The 22,167-nt window shown below is 46.3% G+C and overlaps 1 protein-coding gene across 10 annotated transcripts in view; it reads right to left on the bottom strand.

Moving 5' to 3' along the window:
- Positions 1 to 22,167, bottom strand: part of LOC119170175 (cholecystokinin receptor type A) — a 282,014-nt gene that overhangs the window by 13,738 nt on the left and 246,109 nt on the right. For 8 of the 10 annotated variants that reach the window (XM_075878795.1, XM_075878762.1, XM_075878768.1 and 5 more), the window contains exons 4-5: positions 17,950 to 18,098; positions 7,542 to 7,896 (exon numbers count right to left, since the gene is read on the bottom strand). In XM_075878795.1, the coding sequence (XP_075734910.1) occupies positions 7,542 to 7,896; positions 17,950 to 18,098 (504 nt within the window). The remainder of the gene's footprint in view (positions 1 to 7,541; positions 7,897 to 17,949; positions 18,099 to 22,167) is intronic. The other 2 variants (XM_037421256.2, XM_037421252.2) reach the window with 1 other exon arrangement.

Here is a 22,167-nt window from a genome sequence, read left to right as displayed (position 1 = left end):
AAACCGGCCACCCATCCATCGGCGGCGGTGCATCATCTCGTGTGCATGCAGCGCCGCCAAGGCAAGGTGGCTGTGCGGCATATGAAAAGAAGCCACGTGTGCTTCAGTACCTGCGCAGAAGTATAAGGATTGAAAATATTGCTTTTTAGTGTTCGTCCTGAAGGGAAAAAAAAAGAAGATGTGTGCGATGAAGAAGTTGTAACGGCTGAGGCAAGTTGAAAACTTGTACTTATAGCGGAGGCTGTAGCTTATATCAGAAAGTTGCGACAATTCGTGTCACGCTGTTCCAGAGACAGTTCAAAGAAACGTACCATCTGGACAGCTCTGCCTCTTCCTGCGCTTCAAGGACGCTAGTGCAAGTGAAAATTGCGGAATCCTAGTCAAAATAAATTGTATTTGGGATGTTTGCCTTGACATCTGATATGCCCAGTGCTATTCCATATTCTAATACAGTTTAATGAAGCTCGAGTTAGGTGAAATATTTATTTGGGTACATTGAAGTTCACTCAATCAAAATTTAATTGCATTATTTTTATCTCATATGCCAAAAGGCATACTCCAGGGTGAAAAGGAAATCGAGAGACAACACTGCGACAATTACCACGGGGAGGGGCACAAAATCCATCTACTACTCGTAAAAAAATAGCGCACCGAGAGTGGAAGAAATGGTGTAGCATAATAGTTGTTAAGATTTAACGTCCCAAAACAAGTATATGATTATGATAGACGCCGCAGTGGAGTGCTCCGGAAATGTCGACCATCTGGGGTTCTTTAACGTGCACCTAAATTCAAGCACACGAGCGTCAAGCATATATAATTTACATAAAGATGTGGCTGTCACGGCCTCGATTCGGGCCCGCGACCTTTGGTTTAGCGGCCGCGTACTATAACCATTGAACGACCAAGGAGGGTAGATAGAGGAAAGGAAGTGGAGAAGAGGAATGATGGACAGGCCTGCCTGTGATCAGTTATTACGCTGGCACCGATGGAAAAGCCCGAACTAAAAGTAAGCAATGAAATATAAATGCAACAAAAGGATAAAATGTACGTATCAAGCACGGCAACTGAATGTTCATCTGAGGAGGAAGTACGAGAAACTGCGTCAGTGCAGTAAAGGTGATAAGGTGATAAGGTGATTGGTTTACGGGCGTTAACGTTCTGAGGCCACTCGGGATATGAGGCGCGCTACAGTGCAGGGCTCAAGTAAACTTCGAGGGCTGGTGGCTTTTGATGCGCGCACCGGAGGCGCACACGGGCTTCATACATGGGCTTCCAGGAGTTCGCCTGCATCGCAGTGAAAGTGATAAGCAGGGTAAGTAGGTTTCCGCAAAACTTTGTCATCACTAGCTTGAAAAAAGTATTAAAAAAAACTAACACGTTTTGTCACCAAATGCTTCAACCTGTCTCAGAATCACCTGCAGACCATAACGACGACTGGATGATTGCCTTCTCTTCGTTACCAGCTTGTTTGTTTGAACGACGTTCTGTAATTATTTGTGACGTGTCATTGGGTGCAGTATGCGTACTTGATAAAAAATAATCAATAATTCTCTCCAGGAGTCATTCCAGCCTTCTCGATTAAAAATTAAGCAAAAAAATTGAAAGAGACGATGTCCAAGCCAACACGCGACACAGTTGTCCCCTTGTGTTCAATGCATCGATCTGCCAAGGAAACAACATGACGCACCAAGCAAATCCATAAAATATTCTAAGTAGTAAGATGGTATTTCGGCAGGGAGAGATGGTAGCACAGATGAGCAATAATTCTACAGCCAGTTGGAATAAAGCGCAGGAGATAAGCGAAGAAGCAAGCAAACACCACAACAAGCTTAGATAATCAAGCTTTTCTCTAAACGGAACTTCGACTCAAGGTTAAATAGCGCGCAGGGCGACCTAGCATCCAGCATTCACTGTGGGGGTAGCAGTAACATACGCTTGAAATCCGTCTGTCGCATGCTCACCACTATCTAATTCACCATGGTAAATCTGTGCAACAACGCGCCAATCAAACGTTGACATGTGTGCACTTCTTCGCCATCATTGCACAAATTGCGTCAGTACGGCCAACATCAATGGCGTCAAAGTACTCGTGCTTGCTACCATTGACGCCATGCTTACCGGCTGAAGCAAAATTAAAACAAATGCCAAGAAATGCGGAGCCATAACCAGCAACAGCGATGCCATTTCACTACAGTCAGATTAAATTGGCTAACAGAATAGTGTAACATGTGGCAAATGAAAATCAATATTTCAAAGACTGAACACACGCAATTCGCTTCAACTGCTCGCCCGAACGCTAACCGATATAAAATACGTGGTGTCTAGTATCCTCAGTTAAATACCTTGGTGTACTTTTTACGTCAAGCTTATGCTGTAATGCGCACATTGAACACGTCACCTGCAAAGCATGCAAAAAAATTAGGATACTTAAACACTGATATAGGACTTGGTGCGTATAATTCACCCATCAGGCCTTCTTTGCAATATGCCTCTGTCACTTGACACCCACATCATGCTTAGAGGTCCTACCTGCTCAAATCAGCTCAAAATAAATCAACCCGGTTTATCATGTCTTCATATTCTCATTAGGTAAGTGTATCTGCCTTGAAGAAAATGATAATCTTGTCAGTCTTGGCTCGCGCAGAAAATTCGCACGGTTGGTATTTTTTCACAATCTTTATCACGGTAACACCACATTCGCTCGAGCTAACCTTCTGTCTCCTCCCAATGTATCTACTCGGCGAGACCATGTTCATAAAATAAAACCAATATTTGCTCGTACGAACTTATATCGAAATTAGCCGTTAGTATTATCGATTACAAAATGAAATTTTTTGCCCTCATCTATCGTGTCACTTACAAAATCAACTTTATTTCAAGCTGCCCGAATAGTGTTTTTCGAAGGAAACCCTCCTTAGCCTAAATATATTCGCATATCTTGTAAAATAAAACGAAAACATCCCCCACGCAAAAAATTGTATAACGTAACATGGTCATGATTCATTAGTGTTGTACTTTGCTTTGTGTATTTTTGTTGCAGACTTTCTTGTTACCTCCTCTGAATTGTGCTCTATCGTTTTTTTTAATCTGTACTCATTACTTAGCGAGAGTGATGACAGCACATACTGTTTACCTCGAAATACATGTCACCTAATTTATTTCGCAGTTTTTTTGTGTTAATGGTTTACCATTATATACACACACCTCGTTTTTGTACTCACGCTAGCATCCCCCTTATGTAATGCCCTCTTTGGGCAATTAAGGTTTTCGTATAAATAAAATGAATAAATAAATATGACTTGTCGCATACTGCGCTCTTCAGACGAGTGCACTACAAACTGCTTCCGGCTCCTCTCGGCGCAGCAGAAGCGCTCCCATTCTCAACGACGGCTGGATGACAGTGCCTTTACTCCTGTTCGACCACTGAAAGGCAGCCGCACTTGAGGGAGCACTGAAGATAGCTCTTGTTCTCCAACTGGAACTTGCCATCAGGCTCCTCCCATTCAAGCTACTTACGTTAAATTAAAAAAAATTTGGCTCTGTTTTTTTTTTTCAAAGGGAGATCGAAGATTGAAGAGATAAAAAAAATGCGTGACCACAAGGTACCGCTAGAACCAGCGTTTCGACAACCAGCCTTGTCGAAAGAAAACACTTGTCCAAACTTTGTCTCCAGAGAAATCCCATGCTGAAAAGTTTTTCATCTCTCTTGCATCAGGCATTATGCAGTCATTGTATACCTACATGAGGGGTTTTACTTTAATTGCATCGTTCTTAGCATTATATCTATACAAAACAGCGTGGCAACGTCGTTTCTATTCTAGCCTCCAGGTTAACGACGTCTTGCTGCAGATGAACTTCTCAAGAATTTGTAATTACGCCTTAATTAAATTTTTAATGATCGCTGTTAAGTGTTTAAGAATAGAAGTAATTTAAGCCTGTGCTCTACATGCTCTAGCTGAGAGAGGAATTTTTCAATAAAGGTGCTCTGATAAGAGCTAAGCGATCAGGTATTTCACGCTCTTACAGGGGGCTTTCCGAAGTTAAACGTTTCTTCGCGACGCTCTTACAAGGGCGGCTTTAATGAAAATGGCATGCCCAGCTAGATTTGCGTCCGACCCCTAAAATTAATATCCAGAATATAATTATTAAACGTTCGCTAGTTACGAGTGCGATTGCGCATATTAAAACGAAAGTCTTACTGCTTCATCAAACGCGGATATTAACCATGGACCGTCGTTGGCGGTGTCAGCGTCAACCCGAGCGACGCTACAACTCATCATTACGCAATGATGGCGCCATCATGACGTCGTGTCACTAGTTTGTGATGTTATCGCAACTTGACATGACTTCATCGCTCGGTCAAAAGCGAACCGATCATGGAGGCAATATAAAACCAGGTGAAGCGCAAAAAAAGAAAAGCAATGCCTCTGATTTTGGAGGCAAGCAGAACCACGTTAGGCGCAGAAAGCTTTCGGGGGGGGGGGGGGGGGGCAGGATTAATACATTGTCTGAGAAGAGAAATAATATGTATTTCATCTTGGAGCCGTCTTAGGTATATGCGTAAGGCTCTCTGTTAGTTTTATCTTCAAGCTATAAATTGTTAATCTGGATACTTGAATGGCTATGTTATTCTCGCCATGATTTACGCAGATCTAACATTGTTTTGCATGGTGTGGTGTGATTTGTAGCCACTGCAGTGCACTGCTTACCCTCGGCGTAGCTTTGTGATATGCATACTTGCTGCGGCAAGTGTACTGGCCTGATTTCATTTGGGACCAAATATCCATTTGCTTTAACAGCTGGCTGCTTTCCCTTGCTTATACAGTATGGATGAATGAACGTGGTTGCACCATTTTGGTTGGGCAGCGGTTCACTTGACCTAGCCTTAACTCAGAAGAACTAACTCTATGTAGTTCACGACTCCATTTCACTCACAGCTTAATTTTAGCCACCTATAAAATAACCTCATTTTGCCTATTTACACCTGTTTAGAGTCCATTTTCCTTCAACTGTCCCTAAATTTGAAAGCTTTGGAAAATTCAGCCTCATTGCATTGGAATAGGGTGACGCTCTTTACAGAAATGTATGATGTGTCCAGCTGTTTCATCTTCATCTCTGCGCCCACTGCAAATTATGTCTATCCCGTCATACTGCTTCTTATTTAATTGACTTTTTAATTGCTGCTGCGCTTTCGCGTGGTCACCAACACCCCCGCAGATTCCTTTCCTTGAAGATTTAGTCCAAGAATGCTTAATTAAAACTCGAAGGGCACTCACATAAGACGACTGCATTCACCTTGGACGACTGGAAAGTGAAGTGAAAGATATCTTTTTTCCATCGAAGTCAATGCACTAATCCTGCACACTCGTAAAGTCTTCTGCACCTAACGTACTTTTCTACTGCCGCCAGGATCGCAGGCACCTCACCTGCTTTTGCACTAGCTTCCGTAATAGCCCTACCTTTCACTAATCTACGATGTCAAGTGATGACTTCATCAAGTGAAGTTATGTAACATTATATCCCGATGACGCAAAAATGTCATAATTTTGGGGGGTCTGTGACGTCACGGATGGCATCATATGGTGATTTAAAGAGGCTGTGAAACCTTTTCTGAAAATTTTCAAGTACGTTAGTATTCATAATCCTGGCCATCCATTGAATAGTATAGCTCGACTCGTTTGATCGTCTGAGCTTACTGAATAACTTAAAAACCGCAATTCCGGTGTCCCAGCTCCCATTCCCATCAATCGTGCAGCTGACGTCTTTAAGACAGCCAATAAAGACTCCCTGTCGGCGACAAAACATGACAACGCTGCGATGTATTTGAGCACTAGAGGACCATGGTTTGTAGTATCATACTGTTTCGATTACGGGGGTGTCGCCACTATAACAATACCATAACGCCACGGACACGCAGCGTAGATGGCCGAGCATCCCGAACTACACCACCGTCTGCTAGAGTGGAGTCGTTTCTTGGACTTAGAGCCACATGCCGACACACCAATGCGAGCGCGAGATCGGCCGTCGTCGGAGAAAGACAGCGGTGACGGCGACAACGGCGAAGAAGCCTGCGCCCTGGAAGCACTCGTATCGAGACCGCGTGTCAGAACCTCCATTTTTGGATGCCCCGACCATGCCTCTACTCTGTGTGCCCATACCATCGGAACCATCGCGGTTGATAGCTCGTAGAAACACTGTTCTGCGCTGTGGCTCACTGTTCTGTGCTGTGGGCAGCTTGTGAAAGCGAACGTTGTTTACACTCTCATAAGTTGCGCGGACCTGTCTCACGACGCACATGGTTGACGCGAGCACTAAGCCACCCAGAACAGGCAGCAAACAGTACCTCATGCAACAAGAGAAAAAAATGCCCCCACCTCCCCGAAAGAAATCCTGAGGAAATGCGAAGGCATTTATTGCACCGTGAGAGGGTAACGTTGCCGTCAGACATTTGCCTTCACCGACTTCTGCCATCGCCTTGAGAGGCGCCCAGCCAGCGAACGGTCGAGAGGGAGGAGCGAGCGGTCACGAGAGTGGGGTGCCAGCGTTCTCGGCATGGCGTTGGCGTTTCACAGTGGCGTCTCGAGCACACATTGCCGGGTGTTTTTGAGAGGTGCCCAGCCAGGGAACGGTCTAAGGAGCCTTCATGTGCGCACGCGCGCACAAGACTTCCTAGAATGGTCGTGAGTGAGGCGCGAGTAGACGGGAAAGTGAGGCGGGCGGGGAAGGAGAGAGAACAAATGGCGAGAGAAGGAGTGGTGAAGCACTGCACGTACCCTCTTCTACACTCTCTCGCACCACATGCTCCGGTTGCTAGGGGTGAGGATAAGCGCGCATGCCCGCAGCTGTTGCTATGGGAGAAGGAGTGAGAGCGGAGAGATAGAACCTGTCGGCGCGTGGACACCACCGCGGTCAACGCCGAATGCCGGACATAGCCCGACTAAAAATGCATTCGCATTTAGAAACTGGGACGCGGCACTGGCTGCACTGACCGAGCCAAGGCCCAAATCGACCGGCGGGATTGCAAGGATACACACGTGACAGAACTCGGATGTACTTGAAAGCGGAATTAAGCAGATTACTCGCTGTAATCGCACAGAGAACAACTCAGAGCGCAAGAACTGTTGTGTTACTTTTTTGCTTTTCTGGGTTTTATAAATATATTACTTTAGAACTAATTATATAGCTAACGCTCTGTTCGTAACTTCTCTTACTTTGACGTTTCACCAATGTCACATATTAGTTCCTATAGCGGCCAATCGGGCCGCGTGGTCACTAATGAGCCCCTCAAAAAGCGTGATGTCAGGCGGGCATCAATATTTACAGACTGCACATTGTGCTGAAATGTTTCGCGGTCAGTTTGTCTAATGCTAATTGAAGCCGGAAAAATTGCCACCGGGAAGTTTCAGTTTCGTTTCACGACCCCGTTGACTTAAGTCACGCCATTTTTCGCATCACTCGTATTGACGCCTCTGACGAAGGACGCCGGTAAGGCTTTCACGTTAATGAAACAAAACAAGAAAGAAAAGTGGCTAATGACATACCGCTGGCGTTCTTGCCGTTGCTGCAGATGCTGTTGAGGGAGACAAAGCGGTCGTGGCTCTTAGTCGAGGACCACCGCCGGCGCCTGCGACTCGCGGCGCTCGAGCAAGCGAGGACGTTACGGAACGCCTGTCGGTACTTGTCGTGCATGAAGCAGTACGTGATGGGGTTGCAGCACGAGGACACGTAGGCCAGCAGGTGGACGGCAGCGAAGGCGCCCGCCGGCACGCGGCTGTATGCTGCGTGCGCGTCGAACACGGTCCACGTGTGCAGCACGTACAACGGCGTCCAGCACACGAAGAACTCCAGCACCAGCACCGACAGCATGCGGATCACACGCCGCTTCGAAGCCCGGCTCTGCGCACGTCGACAGCGGCGACACATACGTCAATCATTGTGCGGAGGTCATACCGACATCGACATAGAGTTTCTATAACAAAGCATCAGAGGGAAATCTGGCGTTGGTATGTGGGAGGGGTGGCAAGGCATGTCGCTCCAGCCTGCAGGGGAATGATGGGTAGTATACATTTTTCTGCCTAAGCTTAGTGATTGCGCCTCGGCGTGGCTGCACGTAGTGAGCAGCCACCTTGTCGCAAGACGACGTTCCCCCCCCCCCCCCCCGCGGCCCTTTTATGCTGACTAATTCGTACAAGTTCACCGTGTTTGCAAAGAAACAAATGCCAAAACATACAATAAACAAAGTCAGTAGAGAGATTCATGCCGCATGCACGCAGAGTTCACGGCGTTCGATTTTACATGCTACTATTGTACATGCCACGGAGGCGTTCGTTCGATTGTGCATGCTACATATTATGCCGCCAAGCGCTTCTCTCTGTGCTCTTCGATTTTTTCGGTGAAACTTTCAGACTTTCCTGGTGCCTCGGCTCCACGTCTTGCAGCCGTGGACGCAGGGCCTTCAGGAACCCCCTTGCCAGCATGCAGTCATTTAGGCTGACCACCACGAGGAAGACAGGAACCTCACTCAGTGACAGCGAGGATACGGAGCTGCACTCAGCTGCCTCGGAAGACGACTCATGCGACGATGATTTCATTCCAGCCCATAGCAAGAGGGCGAAGAGGAAGATTGCCAACGCAGCCTCGCCCACTTCTGCGAGTACAGCGACTATAATGTTAAGGCATGAACGCTGGCCACACGTCATCATCTTCGTGCCAGAAGAGTCCTCGGAAGCCTGCGACTGCTGAACAGGCAGGCCCTTCCCGCTTTTAGGGGCGAAGCTCCTTATAGTGGCACCCGTTCGTCCCCCATAGTATGTAACAAGTATAACATTTTGACCTCCAAGGTGGTGTCGGTGAGAGACTTCTTCTGTGCGTTGTTGAACAATAAAAAAATAGTGCTCAATGTACATATCAATGGCTGCTAATGGGCAATGAGAGACAGGAGCATTCGGCTTTTAGTTAACGCGCAGGCTGCGATCACCATTAGCAGCCATTGGCATGTACATTGAGCACTATCTGACAAGAAAGGGTTGCTACGTTATACTCGCTGGGTGTAACCTCCTTAGCTTTAGAAAGGTTTAGCGAGCGTTGAGCCGCAGTGCCATGAATACAACGAACTTGTATATACCATGAATGAACTCGACGTGGTTAAAAATGGGAAGTAGATACGAAGCGCAAGCCGTAAGAAAGTAAAAGCCCAAGTCTCCGCCTCTCATTTCCCATTTGCAGCCATTCGCATGTACATTGAGCACTATCTGACTGAAAAAGTTTGCTACGTCATACTCGCTGCGCGTAACCTCCTTGGTTTTCGAAAGGTTTAGCGAGCGTTCGGCCGCAGTGCCATGAATACAGTGAACTAGTATATACCATGAACTCGACGTGGTTAAAGGTGGGAAGTGGACCCGAAGCGCAAGCCGTAAGAAAGTGTGCGTGTGCCACCTCTCGTTTAGTCCTTGGAATGTCCGCTGGATGGCGGTGGTTCTATATGGGGGATATATGATGAAAAGATGCGAGATGGTGGTACTTGGAGTGTTGAATAGATGAACGAACGGACACATAGACAGATGCATGGATGGACGCATGAACGGACGCAGGGGCGGCTGCATGGACGAACGCAGAGACGGACGCACGAACAGACGCACGCACGGACGGGCTGATGGACGCATAGACGGTCACACTGACGGACGCATGGACGGACGAATTCTTCGCCCCACTCTCCATCATTCACTCCGTGGATATGCTGCCGTTTTTTTGGAGCCTGTGTTGCCTAATGAAATCAAGGACGTCAGAGTAAATACGCGAAAAAATATACTCGCCATTGTCGTATTCCACGTGAATGCGCTTGGACCACTCAAACAAGTGACTGAGCTAGGTGGCATAGAAGTGCGTCCCTTTATACCGATTGACAACGCATTCATAGTCGGTGTGATATACGACGTAGACATTGCGATTCCCGACGCTGACTTGCCTACTCTCATTAAACCGGCAATTGGGGGTACTGTCATCACTCAGGTACACCGCTTTGGGAAGTCACGCTGTGTGAAACTGGTCTTCAAAGGCGATTGCACACCATCTCATGTCAAACTCGGGCATTTTCGACATCCTGTTTGGCCTTTTGTGCAAAAGCCACTTCAGTATCACCAGTGCTTTAAACTAGGTCATGTCAAGCGCGTGTGCCCGAATTCGCTACGCTGCCCCCGGTGCGCAGAACGCCATTCGGAAGATGCGTGTCAATACACATTTTTAAATGCGGTAACTGTAATGGGTCACACACTGCCTCATCGAAAGACCACCCTCGAATTAAGAAGGAGCGCGCGGAGCTTAAGCAAATGGTCAGAGACAATTCGACCCACAAGGATGCTGCTGAAAAAGGCCGGCGTCGGCAGCGGTGTCGGCGCCATCGTTCGACCTCAAAGGTTTGCGCAAGCTCGAAACGACAGTGCCACCTCTACTGCTGCACCAATAAGTGAAGCCGCAACTGGATCGACAAATCCAAAGAAGACAGCGAATAGGAGTACCTTTACAGAGGAATGGCCTATTTTTTCAAGTCTTCCATTAAGCATAGAACGTCAGAAGACCACGCACACTCAGGGGCCTTCACCAACCGCTGATGGCACACATAAGAAGCATGGCAAAGTTATAACTATGCTTCGTTCTCTCATGAATGCCGTCTGACAGGTCTTGTTGGACATGGGGACAACGTCTGCTCGAAGCGCTCTCAAAGTACTGAACGCCTCAAGTCTAGTACTTGAATCGCTCGAGTATAAATATGACTAACGATCACCATCCTTTCCGAGAAGAAGTCAAGGCAGCATCCATCATTCAGTGGAACGTCAGTGAACTAGAACCGCGTTTTTTCGGACTTTCGTCAGTTAGTGTATGTCAACATGTTCCAAGTCATCAGCATTTGTGAGCACAACGCGTGTGCGTGCTCTCCTCTATTTCTCTTCTTCTCTTTCAAACTCCCTCATCTCTATTCTCATTGTGGGGTAGCGTACTGTTCCTTTCAGACTGGTTAACATCCATGCCTTTTCCTTTCCTCCTGTTCCTCCTCAACCAAAAGATTTTGAGAATTTACCTTCCAAAGACACGATACTGGCATAACTTATGAAGCACGCCGTTAGTGAACGAGTCGTGATTATATTTCGCAGCTTTGTCTCCGTAAACGTTCACCTAAAAGTGCGCGGATAATATGAAGCTTTAAAATTACACCGCTGTCAAAATCCAAAAGCTTTTGCCGGTGCTCAAAGAGCTGTCTTCAAGCTTAAGAATGAGAAACTTTGACTGTTAAGTTAATACGACGGGTAAAATTCCATTGCGAAGAAGTTGAGATTTGCATCTCATATTTTATGTATGAAGGCCCGAAGACGATTTTGCGCTCGCTAAAGCATACTATAGTATAGGGTTCGTCGTATGGCGCACCTGCGTCTGTCGGATCATTACGCAATGTTATCGTCAGTTATATGGCAGAACAAGTTGAAGCCATTCTACTCGATTGAGAGCAGCGAAACTGACAGGTGCACTCCCGTATCTGCGGTCGCCCACGTTCTTCGCTAGTTCGCTGCCTCTCAGCCATTCCTACAATGCGCGGTCGACCCATGCTTGCCGCTGTAGTGAACTCTGCTTGCGACTTACGACCACGCCATAGCAGTGCCTAGACTGAACTGACGAGGCCAAGCATGTACCGATGGAGTACCACAGCACCGAATCATTCTGTCTTTCACGTGGCGTCGCAATGACCCCGAGATTGTCCACCTTTGACGGAACGACGACGTCGGTTCGTGACGTGAATCATGGCGTCTTGCAAGCACTTCATCTTGAAGCATCATGATGGCATCCTGATAAAGTCACATATTTTCGTGATCTATGAGGTCAGCGCTTTGCCCAGAGAGGGCAATGCGAGTTTTCAATTGGAGGGCGGACGTCATGAGGTCAAGCAGGAGTGTCATTTACAACTCCGCTGAAATAATTTTGCGTGCCATCCGATCGTATGAGTAACGTAACAAAGGCGCATATTGTTGGGCGGGCCCGAGAATCAGTGACAAGTAGCCAACGCATCTTACACGAGTATAGATCACCTTTGAATGATTGTATAGAGTTTATTTTCATGGGTACACGTTCGCGTAACAGAGTTCACTATTTGTAACTTCAACACTTCGGCTGCTGCTTCCAAAACGTCAAAGACACGTAGCTATACTAACTTGACTACGAGCAACGTAACTCTAGCAACGCGTCCACATAAAATCAACCTAACTACGATTTGCAGAATTCAGTTAGACCAGTAGCTAATTAAACGTACCTAGCACCCGCTACGTAGCTTGCACTGTCTTCATCAAAAAGCCGAAATGACTTGGTAAAAGTAGGATGCACATTCTTTGGATGTCATCACTAAATAGCAGTTTTGAACCTTTCTAGAGACACTGCAAGGTTTCACACTCGTTTCTATAGCTGCACATGTTCAGTATACTCTGCATTGGTGGAGTCGTGTATGCACCATTTCCTCGTTCTCCGTCATGTCCATGGATGTGAAGCTGCGCTGTTGTTTGTCCCTCGTCTCCGTCTTGCTCCTTTTCGCGCTGCCGACCTTGCGAGTATATATGCTAGTCGTGCCACAGAAGAAACCTCTCCGGTACTTCTCTTTCGCTGTATCACTGTCTAAATATTTTGCCACTAGAAGCGAACATCGTTGGCCATGAAGTGATGTTGGTTTTCACACGAACAGGGCACACCGTTCGGTTAGGAAAAGCGAAGGTTCAGTAATTGTTTGTGGCGCTTTCAATCAAGCCCAAAATACCAAACACTGGCAATACGTTACAATTAAAACAAAAAGGCAACAATTTTTGAGTAATTGGTTTTGATGTTTGCAATTACGTCAACAGTTTGGACGTTTCGACAAAGAAACCCAATGAGCAGTTTCGCAACATCGAACTTGGTGTTCTGCTTCATGGGTCTCTGGAGGACACTGCGCACAATGACCTACTGCACTCTGGCACTTTCGAAGAGCTGATTAGCAAGAAAGACCATAAAAACTCTGCACAGAACCAACATTTATCGCATCCCACTGACAATACGCTCCCTCCTCCAACAGTATGTAAACAACAAACCTTTCATAGTTTTCCGACGAGACTAAAGATAGACAACGCACCACACTAGGTGATTAGAGATTAGGATAAGAGAGGCATTCAGTTGTTGTTTTCAAAGCATATAATTAACACACGGTCCTGAATTTCAGACCATGTTGCTCAAAGAATGTTCTCCGTTGCTTGAAACGATGTTATCTTGTTCACATTGCTCTTAACTGCAATTTGTAAAACGGCCTGCGATATGCACTCTCGCAGCCCATGAAAACAATCACAATCTCTACAAAAAACGACAAACATGGGAAGATGGACGCTTGCGATGGAAAATCCGTAAACAGGGGTTGTGTCGAGCCAGCTTTCCGGCAAGCGGACTTGTCTTCCTCAAGGCTAGAAGAGAACGGTTATGTATTGTTCCGTTCGAGCCTTGAAGAATACAAGTCATCTTGTATAAACGTCGGACCAACACAACCCCCTTTTACGAATTCTAAGCACAATGTTCGCGCATTAGCGTACAAAAAGATGCCCGAGATGAAGTCATCGGTGGCGATTCGATGTCAGCGGTGCCTAATTGCGTAAAGCTCGTTAGTGTAAGCACTTGTGCGTCTCGAAGGTGATTACGCGAACACTGGCATCGAATGCAATAGGGTTTACACCGTATATGTAGGGTATAAACTACCGAAACCGCTCAGTCTGAGACTTCATACGTCGGAGCTATTGAAATGCAATCACTGGCGCTAAAGCCACGCGTTGGGTCTATATGGGACAATAACTGTTCCATCGGAAAATATTTTATTACATCGAAGGGGTGCATGGTTAAGCGAAACTGAAATTTATCCATCTGTTTACGTACGCAAAAGCTCTCTCCCCCCTGTGCGACAGTATGCGGGGTGCTATGAGAACTAATTGTTAATTTAATTGTGAAGAAAGAAAATTGGAAGAATAGATAATTTACCGCTGGCAGAGACTGGCCCTGCGACCATCGAATAACGCGTCTGAAAAAGGCGTTTGGTTACTGCCAGTGGCAAGTAATCTTTGCACCCCCTTTCTTTGTTTACATTTATACTGGAATTACCAATAATAGCATCTGGTATACTTTCTTTGGTGCCATAGTTTTGTATAGTAATCTGTGTAAGATAAACGAGTCCTTAGATTTCGGCTTTCGGAAATTGGGCAAGTCGAGCGATCACCAATTGTAATAATTTCTCGAGCTTTGCATTACAAAACAACGGCATGATCACGAAGGACGCCGCAATGATAGGCTCCGCAACTTTTGACTATCAGATGTTTTTTAACGTGAACTAACGTCACACAGCACACTGGCATCTACCACTTCGCCTGCAACGAAATGTGACCACCCCTGCCGGGGTCGAACCCGTGACTTGGGGTCAATTTTTGAGCACCGTGACCACTATTCCACCAAGGTGAACTTAATCACCAATATTCTTTAAAAACAAAAAATTGCCGCATGGGCGGCAAGCACCAACTAATGTTTCTAGAAAGACGTGACCCGTAATTAGAAAAGACCTCAATGAGCCGTCAGGACTAACCATGTTAAAAACAGCGGGAACGCAAGTTTTAGCTTCGCTGGTTAACCATCAGTACGGTGCGCTTGGACGGTGATATATAATGCAAGAGAGTGAGCGAGAAAGACGAATGATAAAAGTGGGCAGGTCATCGAAAAAGCAGGCCCGGTTGGCTACTTTGCACTAGGTGATGGGTATATAGTACGGATAACGGATAAAACATCAAACAGGTAAAAAAAAATGAAGAGACCCATTAACGTCGACTTACAGAGCACGCGCCAACAGCGCATGAACGTTCGTAAACCTCAATAGACATCAGGCCATACGATAAAGCTCTCGTGGCCTTGTGCGCGAGCGAAGGCGTACGCCAAGGCCGCAGGATACTTTATTTCCTCGGAAGTGGGCTTTGATCATCTCGGCGGCATCTAGCTGGCAAAGCATACACATCTCTTAGTTTCAGATGGATGTCTGGTCCCAACCATTGTGCACAACAGCACCAACAATCATAAGAGCACAAAATTAAGATCCTACCTATGTACACATCTTTTGATTCGGTAGTAGTAGGCATTCCAAAAGCCTTTATGTGTCTTGCAAAGTATGCGCGCCATTGTGCTGCTGAAGACATTAGCGTAATGGGATCGGAAACACGGCCCTGTTTGCAAAACGAACGTCTTCTTCTTCAAAAAAAAAATAAATATACGGACCACAAATAAAAAAATGAGGCCAACTCAGTTGTCGAACAAAACAAGTACCGGATATGGTACAAAATGTAAAATATTTCCCCATACGTTTTTTTTTTCATTCCGGTGCACGTGTCTGAATTCTACAAAATGTAGCGATAGAATCGAAGTTTTACCATGGCGCGGCTGTAGAGATACAAAAAAAAAAGTCAATCTGTTGTCTGCGGCGCATAAGGAACTCGATGGAAGCCATGATGACAAGGCGAATAAGAAGAATGCGCGATTGCGTAGCCCTCAGCTCCAAGCCGTGTATTTGCTACTTCTTCGTCAAAACGCAGACAAAGCTGGCGGCGTTTTTTTTTTTTTTTTTTGAAAGGGGGAGGGTACGGGAAACGTCTATTGCTGAAAGCTGTTACGACATTGTTGATATTTTTTGTGGCGTCTGAAAGGTTGCATGTTGAGATAGGTAATGGCGTTTCATGGGTCGTGTTTTGCAGGAGCCTTCAAACACACGCGTACGCTTCGATTCAACAATGCGTGACATCGTTAGTGTATTAACGGTTGCTGTTTATCACTCGCTTGCTTAGCGGTTGCTGTTTATCACTCGGTTGCTGTTTACCAATCGCTTGCTGACTTTCTTTCTAACATTCCGACAGCCTGTTGTGCTTCTGATCGTAGTAGACATTTAAATGACTTGCACTTCGAATTTGCAAACGTATTTGTGTGGGCTTTCACTCGTTACAGGGCATTAGAGGTTGTGTCCATTGCGTTAATTTAGAACTGTTTAAAAATAAATCATTGACTGCGTCTCCTGTAACTTGGTTAGATGTCTTAGTAGTACTTTCGTACATCGCTGCTCCCGTCATATTGGCAATTTTTAACATGCTGTTCTACACTGATCAAGCGTCGTTCTAATTTCTAATATGTATATCCGGTTCAAGCGCAATTTTTTTGTTTATTGAACTACGTATTAGCGGCTGAGTGCGTATGTGACGCTTATGAAAGAATGTGCGACAGGACAACGTATACGGTGGCAGGAAGATGAAGTCTTTAAGTGATGAGGACTTATGAAACAAGGAAAAAAGTTCATTCTTCTAAATCTTGGGTGCGTACTACTATCCATTTTCATGTAAGTCTTGTGTGTTTGACATTTGCAACGCTTGCAATGTACAATGCCGTATAAACCTTGTTCATGAGGAGCCCCCGAGGATACAGAGCACAGGATGCTTTACTCTTGGTCACAGATTCGTGATTCGTTACGAAATAAGACGATGAGAGAGAAGGAAATTGAAAAAATAATAAGGAAGGTTAACGAGATGAGAAACCTCTGGTTTACTACCCGATATTACAAGGAAGGGCAAAAGAGGAAAGGAAAAAACTGAATCGAAGACAAAGAGTAAGCGTGCCGAAAAAAAATTATACAGGAGGTGAGGAATGAGAAAGTATAGCACTCTTTACGGAGGAACTTAAATAACGCCGGAACAAACTTCCGGCTTGACGACTGTTACTTTTCTAAATCGAGGATTGTGTTCTCCGAAAATTACGTCAGGCAGACTCGGTCACTAGCGAGGGCCTGCGTATAGATGCTGTCAAGTAAGACCAGAGGCAGAAAGCGTGCTTAATGGATTTCTTTGTTGCGTCAGTGATCGAAAGCAGCACGCATACTCTGTGTGTGTATATATATATATATATATATATATATATATATATATATATATATATATATATATATATATATATATATATATATATATGGGAGAACGCAAACAATTTCGTAAAAGCCCTCTACCCACTCCCAGTCGACAATGTATACCGTTGTTCGGAGTAGAAGAATACTACGTGAAAGACGTGGTCGTCGGATTCGACGATGGTGAGGCGCACATAAAATGCGCATTAGTCAGCGAGTGAAAGGCGATACACGTGCCACATGGCCGCTGGTGCGTTCTTCTTGCGTCAGCCTAAGGGCGCTGGGCGGTGCCATTGCACACAGTGAAGGCGATCGCATTTCGGACGCAATTTAGCAAATGCATTTCATCCCCTCTCTATTACACAGCGATCAGTGGTGATGAAAGAATGACGGCGGCTGCCATGTGAGTCGTACTTATCAGATCTAGACACCGAACTTTGCACTTAAACATGTTGATCTTTTAGTTTTTTTTTCTTTTTTTTAAGATGTGCCCAGCTGCCACCGGACCGTCGGATTTCGGTGGCCGTACTTCCTCCGCAGCTTCATACCGAGCCCCATAATGGCCTATAAACCCAATGTCTTGACAGCTTACTTCAACAAGGCCTGCGGAAATAAAACAAATATTTTTCTGCCTACAAGGCAATGGCGATTGAAAAAAAGCTGAAGAATCCTCTCAAGTGGAAGACACGAAGAAAAAAAAAGGCAAGAACAAGAAAAGAAATAAAGACCCCAGAACCGAATCATGGCACGCCTGCAAAGCGTTCTCTCTATCGCAAAATCCCATCAACAAAAAACTCACGTGCTGATATAATCAATACCGGACACACCGAGCGGCGGTTCTTGCGTGATGCAAGGTCCGGCCGAACCGTCGCCTTTCAGGCCTACGAGTGCTTGCAGCTCCCACAAAGCTTATTCAGTGCCGGCAATTGTAAAACAAGCAAGTAAATTGACGCCGTTGAAGGTGTTGCCCAGTGCGTGTATACCTTGCGGTAAGTCCCTCTGAAGATAAATTGCCTCCTCGGTGTTCTCTGGAGCCGGGCTTCCACGTCAGGGGGCGCGAACAGTTGCGGCATGTTGGGGTTGGTGTGGTACTCCTCATGCACTGCGGCAGTCGACATCAGTTCCTCGTCTGCTTGAATTCAAAAAAGAGGGAAAGGAGAGAGAGACAGACAAAGGAAAAGTCAGTATTGGCATGAAGCAGTGTGCAGGCCTGCATTGCGCACAGGTCACACAAGCATGATTGCTAGGGTAAGCTCAACTGCGCTGAACATTTTGTTTCACTTGTGTTCTATAGACTTGCTGTGTACTGCGAAAGAGCACCTTCAAGACGGGTACAATAAAGTCCCATTGATGTGATTCTCGAGGAGATAAAAATGAAATCTTGTCATCTGGAAATCACAATATAAAAATGGTCCAAATGATCACACACAGTGAGTACTTGACACAAAAATTTTGGACAATCTCCCCGAAGAGAACCCTGATGCGATGTGAAGCAGCAGCAGTGTGTACGGCACTTAAAGCCCGGTTGAAACAGCCGTCGAAGCGGGTGCTGGAAGAATGCTTTGAAGGTTAACTCGGCGTAGCGTTAACTCGAGCAAAAGTTTGTTTCAAACGCAAAGATACGGGAGGCGGGTTTGGTTTCGCGTAAGTTTCATCACAGATAAACGAGATGAAAGAGTGTTTCCACTCGACGTCTGGTCGAGCGTTGCGGCCGGTGGAGAGGGTCAAGCGAGAGAGAAGTGTTACGAGCGGGCAGAAGAGTGGGCAGCTACGGGCGCTGCGGCAAGCATGCCTCGGGTGAGAGAAAGAGTGACGTCAGCTCGCACCTGCAAGGGAAGCGTGTGACGTCAACGTACCGCTGCGGTGTGACCTACTTGGCACCACTGCAACACCTGCGGCGAGCAGAACACGTTTCGGCGCGTTTGTACGGACGCATGTACGTATGGTGTTATACACGTGAATCAAAGAGCCGCTTCGCATTTCAAATAGATTTTATTAGACAACTTTTAAACAACCTGTCATATTACGCTGAACTTTTTTTTTTCGTCCCGGCAGGAAACTTCTTTCGAAATCATGAAATGTCGTACCTGTTTTATAGCCGAATTCTTCCCCTGCGCCAGCGCTACGGAACGCGTTTAAAGCTTCGAGTGCATAGTCAGTACTGGCTTAAGATCTCCGGTGTAACCCCCCCCCCCCCCCCTATTCTTAGTCGTTATCACACTATAGATCTTTCACTCAAGGCTCCTTGGGCGCCGCTTTAGTGTTCTCTGGACTGTTGCTAGCAGGCGTGACGCCCCCCCCCCCTTCCTAAAAAAACGCACTGCCGAGGCTGTGACGGCGGATTTTGTACTATATCGTGGAACAGCCTAGAAAGGATGAAATCCTCCTCTCCGTAAAGAAAAGGTCCATACCACAAGTCTGGCGATGCCTCGATAGACCAGCGTCGCACGGGCTTAGAGTCTCTTGGCGAAAAAAAATGTTAACCACGCGAGATTTTCAAACGTTTTCCCGAACGTATTATCGAAGCCCACGCGGCTAAACGATCGTATTAGCCGTACGAAAATGCATTACCTCCCCGGAGCATCAGCTGGGTACAGCGTTACTAGATTGGTAGCGTATATAGAAAAAAGTGTTAGAGTCGAGCCCACATATCTATACGAATGACAACAAAAATAAATGGGGACGGGAAGAAACTAGTTTGATATATTGAATAATTCGATGTCGTAATTTTAATGAAGTTATTGTACTAGCGATGCAAATTTAGGCGTGCAATTTGGCTTCACGGCACTGCTTCCCGATATCGTAAAGACCGCGTCTTCACGACGCTTTCTTTTTTTTTCCAATATTGCATTATGGCGATGTTTACTAAGTTAGGACTGCGGGGGTATATGTAGGACTGGTTAAACGCAAAGGAAGCTTGGTAAAGATGTAAGCAACGCCTCAAAATCTTTCAGCACAGCTCTACGTACTCTTTGGGCGTCTAGTCGGCCTCTCATTTATTATTATTATTATTAATCCAGCTGAGCCTGCTTCTTGGGATGCTGAACGCAGCCAAGACGTAAGGCGTCTTTTCACTTAAGTTTGACCATAATGATTACCGCAGACGTTGTGGATAATAATAGCAGGTCCTTCTGTTCTACGGCATCTATCGCGTTAACAATCGACCGAAGAAGAGCGGCAACCCTGCGAGCAGGGCCGGCGGCGTGCCAATGACGCGTAATCATCTGGGCAAAAACCACGTGGTGCAACACTGCCGTTTTTGCCAATGCCGCCTAGATAAGTTCCGGCCGGCTCTCTGTGCCCGTCGCGGGCTTTGACGTCACTCCGTTTTTACCGTCACATTTCGCTGCACAGACGTGCCTTCGCTTCTTCACGCCGTGCATCGAAAAAGGATTGCCAAGCTTGACGAACGCTTTCGTGGCGTGCTGGTGTGCTTGTTGCCGACTGGAGGAAACCGTGTCTTTTTCTCTGTCTGTCTAATGTGGCGTGGATATGTGATGTGCATTGGATATTCTAATAGCGTGCGGCGGCAAATCTGCACGATGCTGCGCTCCGAATATTCGCGGACATTAAGACGCTCCAACTAAGATGCGAGTGTTCCCGTTTCCTGAGGACGACCGAAGAGCGGATCGGGAGTGTGCCGTTCGTCATGATGACGTCGAAATCAGCTCCCTTTGCGACCCGAAGGTACGTGTTCGTCCGTACTAGTTATTCCCAAGTAGTTTCAGTGACACCATCTTTCGCGTGTTCCGTTTATGCTGTAAAACGAAAACGTGTGGAATTCTGACTTGTTAGCGTAAGCCATGACACTGAAGCGACAAAAGCGCGTGGCGGTACGTTCTCAGAAAAAAAATTGGCAGCATATCCACAGAGTGAATGATGGAGAGTGGGGCGAAGCATTTGTCCGTCCATTCGTTCTTGCTTCCATCCGTCCATGCGTTCGTCTGTGTGACCGTCCATCCACCCGTCCATGCGGGTGTCTGTTCGTGCTTCCGTCCCTGCGTTCGTCCATGCATCCGCCCTTGCGTCCGTTCATGCGTCCATCCATGCATCTGTCTGTGTGTCCGTTCGTCCATCTATTCAACACTCCAAGTACCGCCATCTCGCATCTTTTCATCATATATTCCCCATATAGAAGCACCGCCATCCAGCGGACATTCCAAGGACTAAACGAGAGGTGGCACACGCAAACTTTGTTACGGCTTGCGCTTCGGGTCTACTTCCCACCTTTAACCATTTCGAGTTCATGGTATATACTAGTTCACTGTATTCATGGCACTGTGGCCCAACGCGCGCTAAGCCTTTCTAAAACCAAGGAGGTTACGCCCAGCGAGTATAATGTAGCAACCTTTTCTTGTCAGATAGTGCTCAATGTACATGCCAATGGCTGCTAATGGGAAATGAGAGACAGGAGGATTTGGCTTTTACTTCCTTACGGCTTGCGCTTCGTATCTACTTCCCACCTTTAAACACCTCGAGTTCATTCATAGTATATACTAGTTCATTGTATTCGTGGCACTGTGGCTCAATGCTCGCTAAACTTTTTTAACACTAAGGAGGTTACACGCAACGAGTATAACGTAGCAACTATTTCTTGTCTGATAGTGCTCAATGTACTTGCCAATGGCTGCTAATGGGGATCGCAGCGTGCGCGTTAACTAAAAGCCGAATGGTCCTGTCTCTCATTCCCTATTAGCAGCCATTGGCATGTACATTGAGCACTATTTTTTCATTGTTCAACAACGTACAGAAGAAATCTCTCACCGGCATCACCATGGCGGTCAAAATGTTATACTTGTTACACACTACAACGGCTACGAGGGACGAACGGGTGCCGCTATAGAGAGCTTCGCCCATAAAAGGCATTTTTGCTTCATAATTGGTAAACATTTCACTATATGCAAACAGCACCCAGGGCTTCTTGTAACGCCTTCGTTTACTTGGCTGAGGAAAAATCGGAGTGATGGCGCGTTGCTTAATTCATCGGTTTTGCGCGTAGTATTTTCCTGGGGAAGTTCCGGTCAATTTTTGCGGTGCTATAATTTTGCGCCAGTCTCGCCAGAACCTAATCTGCTTTCTTAAAGTATGTATTGTCAGGCGTGAGCAAAAGTGCGCAGACCACAGGATCGCATGGCCGCCAAATTTTACGGCCGAAGACATCGACGCGTGGTCTAGCTGCGAGAAGCCTGTGCCGTGTACAT

This window comes from Rhipicephalus microplus, chromosome 2, assembly GCF_043290135.1.
Source record: "Rhipicephalus microplus isolate Deutch F79 chromosome 2, USDA_Rmic, whole genome shotgun sequence".
In the NCBI taxonomy this organism is placed as follows: Eukaryota; Metazoa; Arthropoda; class Arachnida; order Ixodida; family Ixodidae; genus Rhipicephalus; species Rhipicephalus microplus.
Note: the sequence above shows the minus strand (reverse complement) of the source record. Positions and strands in the feature narration are given on the sequence as shown.